This window comes from Verruconis gallopava (genome assembly GCF_000836295.1).
Source record: "Verruconis gallopava strain CBS 43764 unplaced genomic scaffold supercont1.18, whole genome shotgun sequence".
Classification (NCBI taxonomy): Eukaryota; Fungi; Ascomycota; class Dothideomycetes; order Venturiales; family Sympoventuriaceae; genus Verruconis; species Verruconis gallopava.
This window is the reverse complement of record NW_015622154.1, coordinates 122,981-143,707: the sequence shown is the minus strand read 5'-3', so window position 1 is coordinate 143,707 and position 20,727 is coordinate 122,981. Positions and strand designations below refer to the sequence as shown.

General features: G+C 50.6%; 7 protein-coding genes across 7 annotated transcripts; 2 read left to right on the top strand and 5 right to left on the bottom strand.

Annotated features, from left to right (window-relative positions):
* PV09_05669 (DNA mismatch repair protein msh-2) lies at positions 1–3,034 on the bottom strand. Its single transcript, XM_016359201.1, has 2 exons — positions 2,839–3,034; positions 1–2,789 (listed from the first exon to the last, which is right to left on the bottom strand). Exons 1-2 carry the CDS (start codon positions 2,992–2,994, stop codon positions 204–206), a joined length of 2,742 nt encoding a protein of 913 aa, XP_016212880.1. The 5' UTR covers positions 2,995–3,034; the 3' UTR covers positions 1–203.
* A 140-nt stretch (positions 3,035–3,174) lies between these two features.
* On the top strand, positions 3,175–4,746 carry PV09_05668 (uncharacterized protein; the record flags this gene model as incomplete). Its single annotated transcript, XM_016359200.1, has 1 exon — positions 3,175–4,746. One exon carries the CDS (start codon positions 3,175–3,177, stop codon positions 4,744–4,746), a length of 1,572 nt encoding a protein of 523 aa, XP_016212879.1.
* An 833-nt stretch (positions 4,747–5,579) lies between these two features.
* PV09_05667 (uncharacterized protein) lies at positions 5,580–7,153 on the top strand (the record flags this gene model as incomplete). The annotated part of the gene is made up of 3 exons (XM_016359199.1): positions 5,580–5,854; positions 5,912–6,285; positions 6,345–7,153. 3 exons carry the CDS (start codon positions 5,580–5,582, stop codon positions 7,133–7,135), a joined length of 1,440 nt encoding a protein of 479 aa, XP_016212878.1. The 3' UTR covers positions 7,136–7,153.
* Positions 7,154–7,189: 36 nt separating this feature from the next.
* Positions 7,190–9,521, bottom strand: PV09_05666 (uncharacterized protein). Its single transcript, XM_016359198.1, has one exon. The coding sequence runs from the start codon at positions 9,435–9,437 to the stop codon at positions 7,278–7,280; it is 2,160 nt and encodes a 719-aa protein (XP_016212877.1). The 5' UTR covers positions 9,438–9,521; the 3' UTR covers positions 7,190–7,277.
* On the bottom strand, positions 9,500–12,982 carry PV09_05665 (uncharacterized protein). Its single transcript, XM_016359197.1, has one exon. The coding sequence runs from the start codon at positions 12,207–12,209 to the stop codon at positions 10,260–10,262; it is 1,950 nt and encodes a 649-aa protein (XP_016212876.1). The 5' UTR covers positions 12,210–12,982; the 3' UTR covers positions 9,500–10,259.
* A 2,034-nt stretch (positions 12,983–15,016) lies between these two features.
* Positions 15,017–17,995, bottom strand: PV09_05664 (uncharacterized protein). The gene is made up of 3 exons (XM_016359196.1): positions 17,805–17,995; positions 16,118–17,652; positions 15,017–16,063 (listed from the first exon to the last, which is right to left on the bottom strand). Exons 1-3 carry the CDS (start codon positions 17,821–17,823, stop codon positions 15,245–15,247), a joined length of 2,373 nt encoding a protein of 790 aa, XP_016212875.1. The 5' UTR covers positions 17,824–17,995; the 3' UTR covers positions 15,017–15,244.
* Positions 17,974–20,688, bottom strand: PV09_05663 (uncharacterized protein). Its single transcript, XM_016359195.1, has 4 exons — positions 20,600–20,688; positions 20,396–20,550; positions 18,819–20,343; positions 17,974–18,769 (listed from the first exon to the last, which is right to left on the bottom strand). The coding sequence occupies exons 1-4, from the start codon at positions 20,641–20,643 to the stop codon at positions 18,658–18,660; spliced, it is 1,836 nt and encodes a 611-aa protein (XP_016212874.1). The 5' UTR covers positions 20,644–20,688; the 3' UTR covers positions 17,974–18,657.
* Positions 20,689–20,727: the final 39 nt, after the last annotated feature.

Below are 20,727 nucleotides of genomic sequence, written 5' to 3'. Positions count from 1 at the left end.
ACGGTTCCAGCTAAATAATTCGGACATGAGCTATCTAAAGTTAGAGCTCATGCTATTGTAAACAAGGTTCAACATGCCATATGACTAGTGATGTATCCCTTTCGATCCAGCTATCGTTACAATTCCGGACACGCCTTCTGAGGCGACGAATAATTCCTGCGAACATGTACGCGTGAGTCACGCTGTATTGCTCTTATGACACCTTACAAAGCAGTGACAGATTGAAAAAAAGGGTTGGCAAGCAAATCTTTGTTCGCTTTCACCAACTCCTTCATCTTCAAGATCTGCTCTTCCTTACTTAATCCTTTTCCATCGGTCTCTTTTTTCCAATCCACCAGTAGCGCCTTAAGCATGGCACTCCCCTTCTCTACGTCCTCTTTACTAGCATCCATGCTCCTAATCTCATGTTTTCCACTAAAGTCCTCCAGCTCATCAGCCTTGCGCTTCGCCATATTGACCACTTTCTCCGGGAAACGGACCAGCTCCGCAACATGAATACCAAATGATTGATCGCATACTCCAGGTTCAACTTTGTAGAGTAGCGTAACAGCCCGCTTGTCGCGCTCTCCATCAATATGTGCAACGACATGTAAGTTTTTGACCTGCGGATACGTGTCGGCGAGTGCGGTGAGTTCGTGGAAGTGTGTTGCAAAGAGTGCCAGCGCACCAATTTCGCGAATTATGTGTTCTGATATAGCCCATGCGAGACCAAAGCCGTCGTAGGTGCTTGTGCCACGGCCAAGCTCATCAATAATGATCAAACTTTCTCGAGTAGCTGATTTAAGAATATTTGCCGTTTCAAGCATCTCTGCCATGAAGGTTGATACACCCTTCAGTTGGGAGTCGGAAGCACCGACACGAGCAAGTATGCTGTCGAAGATTGAAAGTTCTGCTTCAGAGCAAGGAACAAAGCAGCCGATTTGGGCAAGCAATGCAATCACGCCGATTTGTCGTATATAGGTTGATTTACCCCCCATGTTAGGGCCTGTAATGATCAGGAATTCGGACTGACCACGAACAAGAGATACGTCGTTTGTGATGAACGAGATATCATCCTGCATCTCCATACATGGATGCCGTGCTTCCTTAAGAATAGTATTTCCGGTACCCCTCTCGTGAATAGTTGGCCGGACGTACGCGGACGGAGCATGTACCGATACATGTGCGAAGGAGACGATAACATCCAGATGAGCAAGGACGCCAGCCAGCTTCTCAAAGACGGGAGTGTATGATGAAGCTACGTCGACAACTTCACTGACAAGACCAGATTGTGTGCGATTGTAGGTTTCGCTGAGCTGGTCAAATTCGCGTCGCAAATTCTGTAGATTGCTGGTTGTGAAATACACGCCGTTCTTCTGTGTGCTTATCTCTTGGTAGCCCTTCTTGTTTCTAATCGATGACGATTCCTGTCTGGTAAGTCTTAGGCACCAGCCATGAACACGGTGGTTCTCAAGCATAAGTTTTTTCTCGATGTCTTGATCTAGGTCCTTGCCAACCCGCCGGTGCTCCTTCTCAATCTCCGCCCTGCATTTGTCAATTCGCCTTCGCAGCAATTTCAGAGATTCGTCAAACTCAGATTTAATGATGAATTCGTGATTGTCGAGTGCATCCAGGTCTACTGTTGTCTCAACCATCTCGCACAATTTGCCCATGGCGGTCGAGTATTCCCGAAGCTTTGAAGTGTACTCTGCGTCCAGTGCATCCTTATATTGTTCATCCATTACCGCGTCCAGGGTGCCCAGAAAGCCAGGCAACCTAATAGCAACCTGATAGGCCCGCACTACATCTTCGAGGTTTGCTTTCTTGCGTTGGAACTTCTTTGCAAGCCTGTACAGATCAGGTATAGACTTAAGATGCTCTTCTTGCATTGTCTGTCGAAGTTCCGTATCTGTAACGAAGGCTTCAACTAGCTGCTGTCGTTTCTCGATCTCGACTTTGCTCATTAATGGCTGCTTGAGCCACTGGGCAAGCAGTCGGCTTCCAACGGGTGTCTTGCAGTGGTTCAACAGTCCGAATAAACTCATCGTCTTGTGTCCATCTCTTGGACCTGGCATAAGATTCAAGGCCTTCAATGCCGCAGCGTCAAGCTTCATGTACTGCGCTAGATCATGTTGATACAGTTGGTATTGTCCAAAGTTCGATGAATCAGTCATGATCCCGAGATATTTAATCAAAGCTGCAGCTGAACCCATGGCGAGCTTCAGATCGGTCTGTGGCAATCTTCCTGCCATGTTTCCGTCTCGAAGCAAGCGACTGAGATCTTGTTCGATATCTTTGACGCCGAAATCTCCCGAGCTTCTTTCTGAGACCGCGCAACCACACGAATCCGCGATTTGGCGCAGTTTTGAGAGTTCGACATCTTTCCCGGAAGGATCTAATTGCACTAAACATTCTTTGACACCTAGCTGGATGAGCAACGACTCGAAATTTGAATAGAGATCGTTGTCCAAGAATTCGCTCACGCCTAGCTCTCTGACACTCGCATCGGCAAAACAGACGCCCACACTGCGTGCTTCAGAAGCTTTGGCCATTATCTTAACGGCGAGAATGACGGGTGCGGTCTCGAGGTTTGAACCAAGGTCGTCTTCCACGTCCTGAAGATTGCCGGGAGATGCCTGCTTGCCAATCTTCCAGTTCATGCGGCCTGATGAGACCCATACCTCAACCCTTTTGCCAAGTTTGAAAAGGGCTTCGCGTAGAAAGTTCTTGTATACTGTCACAGTAAGGGTGACCGAGTCAAGTCCTGGATCGCGCCCGAGCTGTCGCAGGACAGATGTACTTCGATAGACCTATAACATCTCAGCATGATCTCTCAGCGATATGGTGAGTTCCCATTACAGTCCTGGCTATAAATACAGCATCTTCACCGTGAGCCGAATAGAAGTCGCCACGATCAAAGATACGGACAGTGTCTTCATTTTTGGCAGCTAAATTGCGAAAGAACTTGATGAAGCCAACTTCATCATCGACCTTGAGCTCCGGCCTAGAACTCATCTTGCGTATTGCGTAAAGGAAGTATTGGTGAATGTCTATGTAACTTTGCTGAAAAGCTCGGGCAGAGTTACGCGATTTCACGCGTCAGGAGACGGGTGTCCACGTGACCAATTTCCGGGCCTCCAACATGGATGCAATGCAACATTTCGCTCATTACCTCTGCTCTTAATTGCTTTCACAATGAACAATGAACAGTTTAGACGATTGGTCAGTGCTAACCTTGGCGTCTCGCAAAATGAAGCACCTAGATCTACCAAACCAAACAGCGCTCCACGGATGCTTCTTGGGGCAAGGCCGAAATCCTCGGTGCGGACAGGTCGATCTTACGGCGCAGAACTTTTCAAGAAGACAAGTGGCGAAAAGGAGCTGAATAAGACGAAGTCCTCCATACCAAAGGGCACAAAGCTAGCTGCCGGCTATGTAGATCGCACGCAGCAGAGGCGAGAGAATGAAGAGGAAGACGAGACAGCACAGAAGCTCAAGGCTTTAGAGGAACGGATGAAGAATGGAGAGATCGATGAGGAGACTTTCGAGCGAATGAGAGATGAAATTACTGGCGGTGATATATCGCGGACGCATTTGGTTAAAGGTTTGGATAGGAAGCTACTGGAAAGAGTTCGGAGAGGTGAGAATGTACTTGCGCTCCAGGATAAGAACGGTACCAGTGAAGAAAACCATGTGGGAGACGAGGATGCTGCATTTGAAGAGCTGGAGAAGCATGAAGTCGTCGCCACAGTGAGAGAAGATCGCGTCAAACAAGGCGAAAAGGCGAAGATAATTCCTGCGTCAATCGCCGGACAAAAGCGAACACGAGATGAGATTTTGGCAGATTTGAAAGCTCAACGAGAAGCAGCCAAAGCAGCTGCACGGCCTCAATTGGGTTCGGGTTTCAAGAAGATACGCAAGAGCGATGGTCCAAAAATAGAGATTGACGAAAAAGGCAGAGAAGTGCTTATCACAACAGACGAGCATGGTAATGTTAAGCGCAAGATCAAGAAATTCAAGCCCAGTCCTTCCCAGGAGACGAGGGAGTCTCCGGTTAACAAGGAGCAGCCGCTTGGTGCAGATGTTAACATTCCTATGTTCGAGCCGAAGATGGAAGAAGAGAGCGATGAAGACATCTTCGAAAATGCAGGACACGACTTCAATCCCCTTGCAGATCTTAACGACAGTGACGCATCGGAGAATGAGGCTACAACGACACATAAAAATGATCATCAAGATGAGGCTTCGAACTCTGGATCAGAAGCCGAGACGAAGGGGGGCCCCCATACGGAACACATGGTGTCCTCATCAACTGGAACAAAGAACTATTTCAATGACGACCCGTCCTCTTTTTCCGTCCTCAGCACGATCAAAAACAATCTCTCGGATCCTTCTGTTATTGCTGCGCTTGCCAAGTCGCAACGCGCACAGAATGTAGCGGCAGAAGACTCCCAAGCCCTTACTGCCGAAGACGAAGCACGACGCAAACGACGCGAGGCCATGCTTGCAAGTCAAGATCGTGATATGGAAGACATGGATATGGGTTTCGGTGGCAGTAGATTCGAGGATGCTGAAGACATGGCGATAGATGGGGAGAAGGTCAAATTCAGCAAGTGGAAGGGGCTAGGTGGGGAAGACTCCGATGATTATGAAGGTGGAAGAGGGCGAGGAGGGAGCAAAAGGAAGAGAGGCCCGAAGAAAAGAAAGGGTGATAAGAACAGTATGGCGGACGTGATGAGGGTCATGGAAAACCAGCGGAAGGGTTGACAACCTGTTCTGCAACACTCCTATATATCTTGTTTTTCCTCCGCTCATCGGCCTGCATAGCAAAAGCCCAACCCAGACTGGACATCGATATGCAACTTTACCAGGAGGAAGAGTAAAGCATGCATCACCCTAAGGGACCGCGTTCTTTGTGGTCGAGATGAGGCCTTACTCCATTTTAAACCTTAACGAACATGCTCGTGGGCCAGTACTTGGCGTTCAGGCCCTGGAATTAATCTTACTCATGAGAACGTTGCAAGATTTGCTGTCGTATTCCCCAATCAATTTGAGTTGGAGGAGCTGGACATAAGCCGAGGAAGCTTTACATGCTCCACCTTTTCGTCCAACATTCCCATTCCAGCATTGACATTAGGAAATTCCCGACTCCATTCGGTGCATGGCATCCAGTGTATGTATGTTGCAATATTTTTTTTTTCAAAAGCTGTGGAGCAACTCACATTTCCAGATTTGATCATAACAACCAATTCGGCACTTGTCGGTGGATTCTTCACCGACTGCATTCGAATAGTACACGCCGTGAGGAGTAAATGCGCTTACCTAGGTTCAAAACGCATACCAAGCTGCCGGTCTCGCTGCAGATCGCGAATGACCTTCGTCGATGTCACAATGGTTTTGGTTTCTAAGCACGGCAGTTTTTGCTCGTGTAAGACTTTGCTTCCCTTGTCATTCTTTTCTGCTCTGATTTTCCTTTACCATTGAACTCGGTCCGCTCTTGCCAGGAACAGTTGTCCCCCAAACGTCGCGAGACAAGATCAAGCCCTTTTTCTTTTCCCTTTTTTTTTCCCCTCTTCTGCACAATTCTTACACTGCTTGCTATGGAAGTTCATCCGATTACCGCGTCATCTGGAGGCCCATGTCTAGAGTGCGACGACACTATCGACGGCCAGCTTTTCGATGCAGACGAAAAAGTAGCAAGCTTCGAAAACGTCGCAGTTGACCAAACAGATGTGCCAGATCTGAACAGGACGCTGTCTCGACGGACCATTCATTCAACAAGATCCGCCATTGATCCCGAAGCCGAACCCCCAGACGGTGGTCTTCATGCCTGGCTCAAGGTCTTTGGGTGCTTTCTCATGTATGCCAATACTCTGTACGTACCATTTCATTGACGCCACAGAAGCCTGCGGTGCACCTGACCGCTATCAAGGAGTTTCCAAGTGTCTTTTGGTGCCTATCAGACATACTATCAGCGCTCCTTCCTGTCAAATATGTCACCGTCGGCTATATCTTGGATTGGCACCATCCAGTCCTGGTTTCTGATTACCACAGGTGTCGTCAGCGGTCCGCTTTTCGATCTTGGCTACTTCAGACCCATGTTGTTCGTCGGGAATACCTTGATTATTTTTGGTCTTTTCATGCTGTCTATCAGCAGAAGCTACGCCTCAGTCTTTCTTAGCCAAGGCGCCTGCATTGGCCTGGGCATTGGTCTCCTTTTTGTCCCGAGCATGGCTCTTCTTGGACTGAGCTTTAAGAAGCGACTATCCCTTGCCCAAGGCATTGTTACGAGCGGGAACGCGGTCGGTAGGTGGAATAGAGGTCATGAACATGTTCTACCGACTGGAAACGCTAAGATTTATCAGGGGGAATAGCATACACGATTGCCTTCGATCGCCTCTCCAAATCGCGCGGTTTCGACTTTGCTGTACGCACCCAAGCTTTCATTTCCATTGGCATGGCCGCCCTTGCTATTCCCGCCTTGCTTACTGGCACGTCCGCTCTTGCCCGTGCCAGGACAGCGCGAAAGATCTGGGAGAAGGCCGCTTTTAGAGACCCACTATTCCTGATGTTTACCGCCAGTGTCTTCGCGGGGAATTTGGGCTATATTACCCCCTACTTTTTCTTTCCGTCCTTCGCACAGGACTGTCTCGGTGCATCACAAAGTCAAGCTTTTTACATTCTGATATATAGTATTGCCGCTAGTGCGGCTGGAAGATTACTTACCGGTTCGATTGGGCATTATGTAGGGCCTATCATGGCGTGGGCGTTCTGCGCCGCAACTGCGGGCACGATGTGTTTTACGTGGATGGCTATCGCTACACAAAAGGGTATGATTGCATGGGCCGTTGTGTGGGGATTCTGTTCGGCAGGCCTTGTGACCTTGCCTTCAGCTTCGTTTCCTGGGCTGTGTCCCGATCCAAGGCGTTTGGGGAGCAGGAGCGGAATGAGCTTCAGTATTGCTTCGTTTTCTGCGTTGTTGGGACCTCCAATTGCAGGTGCATTGATTAAGAGATCGAATCAAGGCTCTAGCGGGAGGAGGCCGCGTTCGGAATATCTGGGTGCACAGGTGTGGGCTGGTTCGTGCTTGGTGTTCGATGCGGTATTGGTTTTCATCCTCTGGCGAATGGCTGTTAGAAGGCAAATGGCAAGATAATGAACGTAGAAAATAGACAGAGTGCGTAAGCGTCACGAACGTGGCCTAGATGGTCAGGAATTTTTAATTCGTTGCACACATGACTCCTCCAAACTCCGCGAGAACAGCAAACGAAGAAAGTCGAAATCAAACAGGGCCGAGCTTACACGCCGCCAGCTCCGCTCGTGGCGCGATCCAGATTGAAAGCGGCACTGATCAAGGACAAGTGCGAGAATGCTTGCGGCGTGTTTCCCAGCTGCTCTCCACTCTGGCTGATCTCCTCCGAGAACATGTCCAAATAGTTCGAGAAGCCCAGGATATTCTCAAAGGTGTTGATCGCTTGCACGATATAGTCCTTATCGTAAGCTCCAGCCCTCGTCAGCGCCTCCACGAGCCAGAATGTGCACATGGAGAACGCCCCTTCGCGCCCACCCACACCGTCGTCAAACTTAGAGGTGTTGTAGCGATAGACCAAGCCGGTACTGGTCAATCCGCCCTTCTCGGGAGGCTGCAAGATGCGTTCCAATGTGCAGGTGAAACGGGGATCGTTGGGCGAAATGAAGAACACCAACGGTGCGATGAGCACAGCGGAGTCCAGCACGTCGGGGTGTTCGTAGCTCTGAATAAACGCCCGCATCTCCTTGTTGTATCCCCTCTCCATGATCTCCTCGTACATCTCATTTCGCACCCGTATCCATGTCTCTCGTTGGGGTGCTGGAAGGTTTGCCCGCTTCTCGTTAAGCCTAATGGCTCGGTCAACGGCAACCCATAACATTATCTTGGAATACACAAAGTTTTGTATCTCTCCTCGCACCTCCCAAATGGACATGTCTTTCTCCTTCCATATCTTGCACACATAGTCCACCATTTCACGAATGGCGACCCATTGATCGAAAGAGATGGGCTTTCCGTACTTGTTGTACAGATAAATGCCATCCATCAGCTCACCGTAGATGTCAAGTTGTTTATGGAACACGGCGCCGTTGCCAATGCGCACGGGTCGGCTTCCTCTATAGCCCTCCAAATGGTCGAGCTCAATCTCAGGAAGATTCGTGCTGCCGTGAATGGTGAACATGATCGGTAGTGCACCTTCCTGTGTTCTCGAGTATCGGAAGCGGTCGCTCATGAAATTCATGTAGGCCTCAGCCTCGGATCTGAAACCCATCCTAAGAAAAATGTAGATTGTGAACGACGCGTCTCTCACCCAGCAGAACCTGTAGTCCCAGTTTCTGCTTCCTCCGAAGTCCTCTGGGAGTGAGAATGTTGGCGCAGCAACAATGGCTCCGGTGGGTTCGAAGGTGAGTAGTTTCAGAATCAGGAGGCTTCGCGAGACGACTTCTCGCCACCTACCCTTGTAAATGCTTTGTGATATCCAGTTGAACCAGAAAGCTTGCGTCTCCTTCTGCACATGATCGATCAGTGCCGTCGTCAGTTGCTCTTCGTAAGATTTTTCTGCGGTCGGGACCTCCCGCAGAATGAATGATATTGCCTGGCCTTCGGTGAGCTTGAAATACGACACAATCCCGTCACCAAGTCCCAATCCTTTGACACGCTCCAATTGCACATTCGGACACTCCTCGCTCTCTTCACCGCAGTCAATTGTCACGTCAAGCTGCAAGCTGAGATCTCGACTCTCAAAAACCGCAGTCTGCTGCTTGCTTCCCCTTACCGTCGTCTGGTGAGCGTCGCGAGCGTAATTGAATGCAGGAAAGATATTCATCTCAACCTCTACCTCCCCCCGAATGCATTCCACCCTTCTGACTAGCCATTGCTTCAACGGATCCACAGCATTTGGTGCCGCCATTCTGCCTTTCGCGACTCCCGCAGCACCGAGTTTACTCGGTGATACCGGATTCCGCGGCCTTGGGAAGAAATCAATCACGTTGAGCACGCCTTCCTCGTGCAAAAAACGTGTCTGAAGGACGTTGCTACTGGGCAGGTATTGCTGCTTCGTTGTTGCAACAGTGATGCCGCATTTGGGGGCAATGGAGAAATGGCCGCCCTTGTTGCGGTCGAGAAGACGCGCGAAGACGCTAGGGGAGTCAAAATACGGCCAGCACATGAAATCGACAGCGCCGTCGTTAGCGACCATGGCACAAGTACGCATGTTACCGATAAGACCGTAGTTCTCAATTGGCATGTAGCCTCCCGCGTTGTTTCGCAGCTCTGTAGGGTCGTTGCATAGCTGCATTTCACTTTTAGCACCTTTCATGTTCACTTTTCTGCTGATCGTCGAGTTTTCCCAAGAGTTAAGGTGATGGAGAGGATTGGGCGTGACTTTGAAATAGTTGACGGGCAAGAAGAGGTTGTCAATAGACTGCATTTATCGCGCACTAGTAGTACTAGTCATGAAGGGAACCAATCAACGAGCAATGGATTGGGTTCCGATAAACGTCCCTGAAACAGTGACAGCTACGTCATGCATCGTGATGAAATGACCATGGTTACAACCTGCGTGTCACTCAGCGTTCCAGAACACTTAGTGACGGTGTTTGATAATCAGATAGCATTCTAATTATGGCGGACGTGAATATAGTTGAACCTTCACTTCGCAAGAGATCAATCGTCCGGTGAATCGTTCGCAGTCAACAAAAATTATCATACAGCTGAGCCAGGATTCGTACTCTCGTCTCATATCAGGCATCCAGATACATTTCAGAATCCATTCAAAGCCTCAATTGTTCGATCCCGCTGCGTCGAAATAAACCCGTAACCATCTCACCAATTTCGTCCGATGTAACAGAGGCGCCTTTGGATATTAAAGTACAATTGCCACAACGCCTTTGCCGCCAGTCTCGAATCAAAGTCCCTATGCTGTTTTTATTGATTTCGTGTCGTTCATGTCGGTCGTGATTTGGACAAAGTTTTATCTGATGAGGCTCCAGCATCACGTCGCCCGGTATACGAGAGCAAATCATATGCGTGAATTGCAAATGCAAATTTTTGGAATGTGCCATAAATATAATCGTGCGCTGAGCTTGGCTAGCATGCGCCAGACTCATCTTTCTCTCGGATGCGCGCTATGCAGTGAACGCCTGAACAATGAGCTAGCCACATTTGACGCAGCGGCAAGACGTATCTGTAAAGTGGACAAAAGACTCGAAACTATGGAGCGAGCCAGAAAGGTCATGAGATGTCAAGAAATTTAGGTATTGCCGGTAACCGACTCAGCTGTAAGCGTATCGGATGGGTCTTCCACAATATCCATGGCAGGTTCAAGCCCAATTAGGGAAAAATTACGCGGAAATGTATTGTAATGTGTTTTCGTGGCGGGCTTCTCGGAAAATGGAGAGCCTAGTCGAGCTTCAAAAGACGGTGGAGGAAGTAAGGAGTGTGTGAACGAGCGAGAAGTTGCAGGTACTGAACTTTCTGTTGCCAATGCACTTTCGTTGGGCGAGGCAAAGAGACTCTCAAGCCGAGATGCAGCGGTCATATCGCCAAGACTGAAGCCTCGACTACGAACGCGGCGGTGGCTAACCTCAATAGGCTGATTAGAGCCAAAAAGCTCTTTCATGAGGTGATGCTGTCGAGTGTATGGGTCCTCAGAATGCATCATGTCATTGAGCTCAGTTTGTGCGGGACGTTTGAAGAGACTACGTCGCGGGACTGGGGCATGCAGCTCTACTGGGGCACCAAGCATCGAGGACGAAGACGCCATGGCACTCTGAAGAGGTTCATGCGCCTTCGCCTTAGTGGGTATTGGTCGGAAGGGTGAGGCAAGAGGACGGGGATGCATTGAAAGAGAAGCTTCTTGCATCGAAAGGCTCTTTTGGTGAATAGGAGTCCGTGGAGCAGCCGAGATGTCGTGATGAGTCGTAGCCCGAGGCCGTGGCGTAGAGGTCTCCTGTGGATGGTTGATATGAGGAATCGTACCGCCCTGTGTAGGTGTTGCATCGCTGCTTAGCTGAGCGAGAGGATGGCTGAGCTGCATAGTTGTGGAGATACTCGTTGCCAGCGAGACATTCATGTCACGTGTGGAGAATGCACCAGTGTTGAGGTGCGGTGATGAACCGTCCCGAGTAACAGATGTTGACCTGGGCCCCGTGCTGGATGTCAAAAACGGTGAAGGACTCCTAGCATGCAGTAGACGACCGTAGTGAGCGGACAACGTTGGCTTCAGCCTACATAGATCTCTTAACCGTTTTCGCGTAGCTGAGTCGGATCGTGGCCAGGGCATAAACGAGGGACGTTCAACATCTCTGGCATTATTGGCCTCAGGCGATTCAGCACGATTGCTGCCCCATCGAGCAAATCTGTATACTTTTGGTACAGACGAGGTTAGATGGCCTTTCCAAGTCCGCTTTGCCTCACGGACCACGCGCGAGCATACGCCTGGAGGTGGAGCTGTCCCTGGAAGCATTTTGAACGGTGTATGGGTAGGATCCTGAAGGTATCGCATGTAGGTGATCCAAAGATGGTCATCCATTTCCTGGGTCCAGGCTGCCCGTTTTGTACTCGGAAGCGTATTTGCCGCGGGGGGCGGACAGTACTTTTGTAGAGGGGAGGATATTATGCCAAATGCAGGTGCTCCCGTGGAGAAAGGGTCATGTTGAGATTTGGGACTGCAAGACTCACCAAAAGAAGGGAAAGACTCGACGCTTGACGACTTTGACGATTCCGAGAAGCCGGAACAAGCCGTTGACGGTCTGGTAAGATCTTCTTGACTACTAGAAGCCTCGCCGTATGTATCTTCCGAGTTATATATCTGCGCTACCGGAGTTCTTGGAGGTGAAAATAGCCGACTTTTGCTTGCTGGGGCCTCTGGGAATATCGCCGGTGCCCCAGCGGAGTCGGTAAGTTCGATGCTGGGAACAGGTACATCCTGACTCTCCCGCATGACATCAGCCACATCGTCATGATGGATGGCACGGATTGCCCGTTGTGCGGCTTGTACAGGAGCTCTGCGGCGTCTGAGCCTATACGGTTCCCTGGCTACTCGCGCGACTGGTATGGGTGGAGGTGACGTGCGAAGAGGGGAGAATTTGTCCGACGGCTCTGGTGTCTTCGGCAGCTCGCCGTCCCGATAATGGAAAGTGAAATTGCGAGGCAACGTGTGTGCACTTTGTGCAAACGAGAAAGATGAATTGAACGACATGGTGCGGTCGGAACAGGTGAGGAGCAAGTGAAGCAGCGGTGACGATGCACAACGCGAGGACCACAGTAAGCTCAGCTGGCCGTAACCGCGTTCACGACCACAACAACGACGATATGGCTGAGAAAGTGGATCGTGACACCCGATGGAGCAGTTGTCGCGGGTATGGAGCCTGCTGTGGAGGCGCGTCCTAGCGTTGCAGGTTATCGATTGCGTATCGATTGGCGAGTGGGTTCAGGTGCATCCAGCGTTGTTTGTAGAACACATGCACAACTGTGGACACAGGCAATATGGTTTCAATTGTACATGGATGCGAGAAAGCGCGAAGCGTCGGCGTCGGCGTCGTTGTAGGCTCAGGCCGCTGGCGCAAAAGGCAAGTGGACGAAGCGACGGATCGAGTTGGAGACAGTGGATGGCGACGTCGCGTCTGCGACGAGAGGAAGTGCAAAGCGTCGAAAATCGCGATGGCGCAGCATAAGATGCGTGAGTTGAGCAGTGGCTATGGTCGTCGCTGTCGCATAGGGCTGTCTTGAGCGCTGGCGAAAATCGAAGGCTGGGAGATGCGAGTGTGGAAATTGAACGGCAGTCGCAGCTGCTTTGACGACCGCGACAAGCGCTAGAGAAGGACGGCACCTATAAGACGAAGCCCATGACGGGAAGGAGGGGGGGCCAGGAGAAAAGACAAAGCGTGCAAAGACTCGGAAGGAGCAATGCTCGACGCAGGCGCAAGGAGGAAGTAGCGGTGGTGCTGGTGCTGGTGGAGGCGGTGGTGGAAGCAGCGACCGTGGAGGTGGAAGGAAGGTGCAAAGGCGCGGTGCGAACGAGTTGGAAGGAAGCGGGCGTTTGGAACTGAAGGCGGGACGGGCGCACCTGCAGTTTTGGCCGGGGTCATGCAGCAACCACCCATGCAGGACACCTCGACTAGAATCACACAGACACACGCACACACACGCACACACACACGCACACACACACGCACACTCACACGCACACTCTCGCACGCACACTCCAGCGCTGACAGCCCGGCAAATCCTCGCTGCCCGTCCCAGCTTGGACTCCCGCCTGGCCGCGGAGCTCCTCGTACACGTCGCGTCCGATCTCGATGGCCCGAAAACACGGCCTGGCAGTCCTTTGACTCTGCAGTCGGACGGCTTTGCTTGCCTGACTCGCCCCGTGCTGGTTCTAATTAGTTCGCCGGGACCTTGGTCTCGCGCCGTGTGTGCGTCGAAAACGGGCCAGTCTGCCAGTCTGCCAGTCTGCCAGCCCGCCAGCCCGCCAGACCCAAGCACGCCAGCACGAATGGACGTCGAGTTGCCACCGTTCTGCGCATCGGCTCAACAGCGCATGCATTGGTGACTTGGATGCTCCCAGACCACGGTTTGCCGCTGCACCACGGCTCTGTGTCGCGCCAATTCTTGCACCTTGGAGCCGCTCTGGCTGGGTCCACGCCTTGGCCATGTTCGGCCGGCTGACGCTCGATCGCCCGCGCCGTGCTGGGACTAGCCAAAATGCGCGCGACGCGCCGAACGCGTTAGTTTCGTGCCGGACTGGCGGCGCGTCTTGAAACCGCAGGCCCGAACGCAGCTCAGCCTGATTAAAGGCCTCTTGCGGAGCTACACATGGCTCTTTCAAGCTAGGCCATCCTCTCTGTCCTCTCTTTGAACTCGAGACGCAACCTCCGTCGCCCGCTAGCGTCCTCCGCCCGGATCTCGCGCCAGCCAAAGGTCGCTGCCTGCCTCCGAGTCCCTACAGCGCCGTGCGCCAAACGCGCATCCTGGCTGGCAATCCATGTCTGCCATCCCCAAGTCAAACCGCACCCGCTCCGCCCAGATGTCCTCCTGCAAGGCCACTCTCTCTTACACAAGGCCCAGGGTCGTCCGTTCCGGGGTTCTGCCCAGAGTGAGAACCGCTGTCACTGCTCAAGCCGCATTATCGTGCTTTCAACTTCACCACCAACGCTGTCCGCCAGCTCGCCAATGTATGTCGCGGTCACGAAGCTGACGCGACCTTCTTTTCCAATGCTGCCCAAATCACCTGAACGTGCCGCTTGTCATCTCGTCATCCTCCGCGTTCCTCGAGCGCGCATGTTTTCGATGCACCTCGTCCAAGGGGCTGTCACCAGCGCGCTGCATATGCGGTGTGTAACAGAGGTAAGCCGCAGCTAGCTTTGCACGCGAATGACGAGTGCAAGAGCTGTCCCGCCCTCTTGTGCTATGGTCCTTTCCCCAGCTTTGACGTTAGACCTGCCAGCGTGCAAAGCAATCCTTCACCTCCTCGCGAGGCCATGTGGAAGAATTGCCTGCTTTGTTGTCCGTGCATTGAGTTTCTCAAGATGTTCGTTGTTCTGGACGCCTCCCCCACTTCGTTGCTCACCGTAGTACAACGGAACGCTTCGATCTGCTTGTGCAGAACCACAACGTCGAAACCACGCAGAGACGATCTGCACCGCGTTCCTGCAAAATTGTGCAATGTAATCGAATGACTTTTCCTGCCGTGCGCAGTCGCCGCAAGGTCGAACACCTCCGACGAGTACGTCTTGCGCTAAGTTCGCTTCTGACTGCCTAAGAAAGCTTATCTCACGGCAAACAGAGATGATTCATTCAAAGGCGACACAGGATGAGCAGAAAGTGAGCCAAGGATAGAGTGATCGATAGTGTTCCTTAGCCTGCGTTTCAGTCCGAATGTCAACGACGTCCTTATCATTGTTTTGTCTGCAGCTTCCGTGACAACGCACTTGTAGATACCTGAAAAACACATCTTTATACGAAGATCAAGCTGAGTGACAAGAAGTACGTATCGGAGCTCAAGAATGGAAGAGGAAACGAGACCGGGTATCTATTCATTGTAACCTTGCTATCAACAATCTCCACCGTTCATCCACCCACGTTAACCCATGTTTTTCGATCATCTGTGCCAGGCGGGAGTGGAAAAAAAAAGCTATCACAAGTGAGTGTTTATCCCGGAGAATATGTTGCTATGTACCACATTGCCATCAATAACCTCCCAAAAGCGCCTGATTCTGTTACTTCTTAATGACTTTAGTAAGCTTCCTTGACAACATCGCTACGTCGTAAGTACCCGCTTGACCTTCCACCACGACTCGACAGCCTCGGAGGAGCGATGCTTTCTCTCGTCGGCTTTTTCAATTGCGCCTTTCTCACCAGATCGACCTCATTTGGAAGTGCGACTATGATGCCCTTATCACTACCAAATCTGAAGTTATCCGCCTTGACCTCCTCACTGTACCGTTTGATACTGTAGGGATCCTTCCGCTTTTCTAAGACCTTCTTCAAGCTCCATGTAATAATGAACGGGCCTGTTGCAGTCACAATAGTGGTCTCTTTGTTTTCCGGGCCAGTGTTGAAGCGTGCGGGAGTAAAGGACAGCGGTTTGCCCGTCTGATGCTGGAATTCTGCAATGTGCGGAGGAGTCAATGTGAGCTTATATGGCGTCGGTTTCTTGTCCGCTGGGAATGCACGTTCGAAACCGAGCTTGCCCTCGTATTTGCCCTCCTTCTGAAGCGTATCGATAAGAAGCAGGTAGTTCTTGCATGTAGCGAGGACATAACGACCATCAGCTGATACATCGAGCCCGATAATGTTCCCACCTAGAGCTGGCAACGCTGTCTTAGCCTGCTTTCCAAGAGTGTCATAGAGCCGGACATCTCCTTTTTCATTGCCAATGGCGATGTAACCATTGTCAGTCGTGGAGACCGTGGTGAAGTTAATGCCTTTGGTAGCATATTGCTTCATGTCCGTATCGACAAGTTTATTACCAGAGAGACGCGGGTCAACACGATATATGGCATTGTTAGAGAGACCAAGAAAAGTTTGCTTGTCAGTGAGTTGACCGAATTTCTGCTCTTGTGTTAGCATCAGCTTGCCATTCTGATATAGGGTTAGACTTCACACCTCTTCTGGAGCAAACACGTTGATTGGAATGTCGTCGTGCACTTTCCATTCGTCCACAACTTTGCCTGTCTCCAAGTCCATACGATATACCGCGTTGGAATTCGCTGGGTCTTGCAGCACCATGTTTCGATCGCTCATGTGCAGCATTACCTTCTTAGGACTAAACAATTTACCCTTCGGTGTCTGCACCTTCGAAATGTTGGTAGCAAATTCCAGCTCATTATTATCGGTATGCTTAAAGACACCGATCTTTGAGCCGCGAACGACGAATGAACGATCGTGTTTCGCGCCAACTGCTAACAAAGAATTGACATTGCCGTCTTTATCCTGAGCAGCGGCGTCTTCGGCAGATTCGTCCGAATCGTAAGCGTCACTACGCACACCTCCAGCTTCGGATTCGTCATCCTCCTCTTCGTCTTCCGGCTCTTCATCTTCAGCAGGCGCATCATTAAGCTCAAGATCGTTAAGCGTTTCGAGAAGGTAACTCTGCTCTGCTGCAGAAATCTTGTTCCACTTTGTGCGATTCTCATGCTCCCATAAGGCCTGCATAACGCCTTGCTGGACTCTATCGAGCGTCGGCTGGTCCTTGACACGTAGGAGCCAAGAAACAGCGTTGCCATTCTCCTCGAAAACATTGAATATAAATGAAAGATATTCAAAGTTAAACACCGGTGCCAAATCGTCCGTGACTGCGCGTCCGACTATGGATGCTTCGTTGCTCTGCACTTTGAGCCAATAGTTGAAGTTTCCGAGATCGAAAACAACCAATTCAACGAGCTCCTCCTGTCGCACGAAAGTCCGCGTCTCAAGGTCATACATGTGAAGCTCTCCATGCTCACGGCACAACTGGTCCTTTTCTGCAGTGTCCGCAGCTCGAGATTCGCGGGATGTCGCCTTCGGAGCCATAACATCAGCAGTCGTTATATCGGTACTTAACTTCGTATCGACAACACTCGACGATCTAGTGGGACTCCTCGAACCGTGAGCAGCTGGCAGTATCGGGCTTGCACTTGGGATTGGCTCGTTCGAGAAGGAAAATTGTTCCAATTCTTCCCTTGTGACCTCGTTAGCTGATTGTTTGTATTTACGCTCGAACTGGCACCGAAAGGCTGCTATCTGAAATGCTTCGACAGTCTCAGGTTTGGTGTTGAAATCGCAGACAAACTCCCAGAGATCGCCTGCGCTCCCGTCCAGGTCACGCCACGCGAAAACTTTCTCGCCAGTATCGCGTATGGTAACGCGGAACTCGAGAGCCTCGTCAAGCAGAAAGGCCTGCTCGTCCTGGTTCTGGGGCGTCTCGCCTTCCAGACCGCCTTCGTCTTCTTCAAGAAGCTCCTCTTCGCCTTCCTCGAAGACACGAGTCGCCACAAGCTGGTAGTTGTATTCTTGTGCGGTACGGCGGATCGAGAGGGAGGCGTCTTTGTAGATAAGCTCCGAGTAACCCTTAGGAGATAGAGGTCGGACAAGATAGAGCTGGCCCTCTGGAACCTCGATTACTGTTTCTTTCGAGCCGTCACCGAAAACCCACTTGTTCACTGCAGTGGTAGCATTAGTGAAAATGCAAAAGAGGCAGACGGAACCTTGCTGAAGGTGCGGACATCAAATAAACAAGGGGAGAAAAAACGTCCAGAACGCGGCAACGGACAGATTGAGAGGGGCTCAAAGAACGAAGAGACTGGCGACGTACAGCGATTGACAAGAAACATTTTAAGCGCTTCAGGAGGCGTGCAAGACTATGCGCTTTGTTCCGTGGCAGCACGGATGGGGGCAGGAAGAAACACTTACAGGTACTTTTGTGTGGTAGATTTTATTATTGTAAGTCGGCTGCTGCTTGGTCCCCACCAAAGACTGATTCACTAACTTAGGCTGTCAACGTCACTAGCGACGATCAGCATTGCGCCACAAGGTCGCAGTCACATGACTTCGCTACAAAGTCACCAAGTCTATTGGCTGAGGTTGGCGCTCTTGCTACTCCGTAGCCTGAAGCACTTACATTCTCACCAACATTGAACTTGTGCCTTGGAGCGCACGTGCGACTATCACATTGGTGTGAAGCGAGAAGAACTGACACCTTTGAACCGAAGAACAAGCTTTGGGAAGAAACTACTCCATACGAACCGCCGTCTTTGTGACATGGAAATCATCAGAATTAGTGAGCTAGAGTTGTAAACCCAGCAGGTCGTGAAAGTCACCTCCAATCATGATTATCGTACATCCCGCGTCCTCGTTGAGTATCATGCCATTGTAGATTGAAAATGCTTCCGACGGTCGTCGACCTTCGAAAGCGTTGCAGACGGATCGCGCAGAAACTAACGAGATGCACGGTTGAAGAACGAGCTGCGATCGCGAGAGAACGTTTCGAAAGGGTGTAGAGAGTTCTACTTGATAAAAGGTCACAGCCATGCAGGCCATCTAGGCCAGCCACCTAGTACCCACCATTGACCATGATGACGTAGTATTTTGAACTTCTGTATCGCCCCTACTCCAAAAACTCACATCTCAAACGCCGAGTGCCTAGACGACATTCGGAAGCGTGAATCCTAGACAAACAAACTGTCCGAACCAATGTCGTACTGTTTGATCATCTCTGCGAGCTTCGCACTCTCAGCTTTGAAGTCGACCGGGTTTATGCTCATGATTTGATATCGCACCCTTTTCATAGTGTAAGTAGTTGTGCTCGATCGTCGTAATGGTTACATACCTCTGCTCGTCACGATAGTTGTCAAGCTTCGCCCTGCACCTGAATATGTAAGATCTGCAGTTCGCCTCTTCAAATATCGCCTCAACGTGCTTAGATTCGTCGGCCTCTTTCAATTCCGCAATCTCATCAGCGGTCCTGCCAAGTACGAGTCGGCCCGCATCGTCAAACCCACTGAGCCACATCTGACCTGTGTGGTCTTGCACGTTGAGTGAAATGATGTACCTGTATTGTGGCTTTGGAAAGCTCTTCTCGCACTTTTCACAACGCCAATTCTCAGGTTCCAGTTCGGTGATCTTTTTATTGCAATCCGGGCTAGGGCAGGCGGGGTAGTAGATGTTGTCTTGCTTGATATAGACAATTGTCGCTTTAAGCGTGAAGTACTCTGCTTTGTCGGGGTCCAGACCAAGAACATTCTGGACTTCAACAATGGTTTTGTAGGCATCCCTCCGGACGCTATTACCAGCAGCTAGGGTGGCTGAATGTGTCTGGAAAGTGTCGTTCCTGCCCTGAGCATCATACCAACCTTTGAGTTTGTGTGCCTCGTCGATGTCTGGATTCACGGCCATTGATCCTGATGACAGTAATGACAAGCTACGACCACCAAAGTCCGAGACTTTGACTCCCTTAAAAGCCAAAACTGATTCAACCGGAGCATCAAAGCTTTGGGCTTGGGCTCCCCAGATCGTCAGTCTGATTTGTGTTAATGTATCATCAACAAGGGTCAACTCTCGCTTGTCGAATGGTTTTGAAGTGGTCTTGGAGACGACTTGGCTGACCTCACCAACCTCCTTCAAAATTCCAATCACATCCGTGGTTTGGTTGTTCTCGACGGATGACATATCCCCAATGCTAGTAAAGTTGTAGCGAACTTGCGGCACTGCTGATTGATCTTCGGCCTTTTCAACTCTAGTATCACGCTCAAATGTGAGCTCATAGTCATTGTTCAGTTGTGAAAAGCGCTTGTTGGCCATCTTAACCTGACATGGGCTTGAGATGTAATAAACTTCACCTTCCTGAAGCATTTCGTACAGTGCGTCAAACTGCTCGCCAATCGAATGAAATACTGTTGCTCGAATCTCGCCACTCTCGTCCAGCAAGTTGAAGCTGAACAGTCTACCCTCGCCTTGCTGATTATGCCATGTCTTCATCGGAGCCTTGTGCGTGACTCGTGCCCTGATTGTCCATCTGTGCGCATATGGAGAGAGTGCTTCGATGGGGTATAGATTTTGGTGGCTTTCGCTATTTGCGGAACGTGACGGCATCGACCTCTGAGTGTTCTCTTGCTTAATGGCAGGCTTGTTGCCATAAAATCCATTTGCCGATACGTTGCCTGGCTGGGCGCCAGCTGAGTCTGCCTCAAGGGCCACCGGAGTGCCGATCTTTTCCGGCTCACCATACTCAGGCAGAACTTCGCAACTCATGACGACGAGAATCTTCTTGTCCTTGACAAGATTTGGTTGGTATGCGTTAAGCCTGAGTAGGCAACCCTTCTTAAGCTCGCCACTAATAACCATATCGTTGAGCTCTGTAATGTTATTAGCAGGTCTCCAAATCCTAATCTTTAAGCGCGATCTTACGCGTTGCGAGCATGCTTTGAATGAAGTTGTCTATGTCGCTGAGGATGAGACGGTAGCGATCAAGACCATCTTGGGCTGGCTGCTTGCTTTGCAGCGCTTTAATTTGTAGACACTGAACTACCGGCAACTGCGGCTTCTCTGGCTCAAATATCTGCCTGCAGAAATGAATTAGGTTTAGGAATTAAATACGGACAGAGCACGTACTTAAGACAGCCTTTTGTGATAGCTCTTTCTGCCGGTCCTGCCATCTTTGTGAGTTATGTCTGTTAAGGCACGCAAAAGGTGAGTTGAATTGTTGCAGCAGTCTTGACAGACGCGTCGAAGCTAATTAC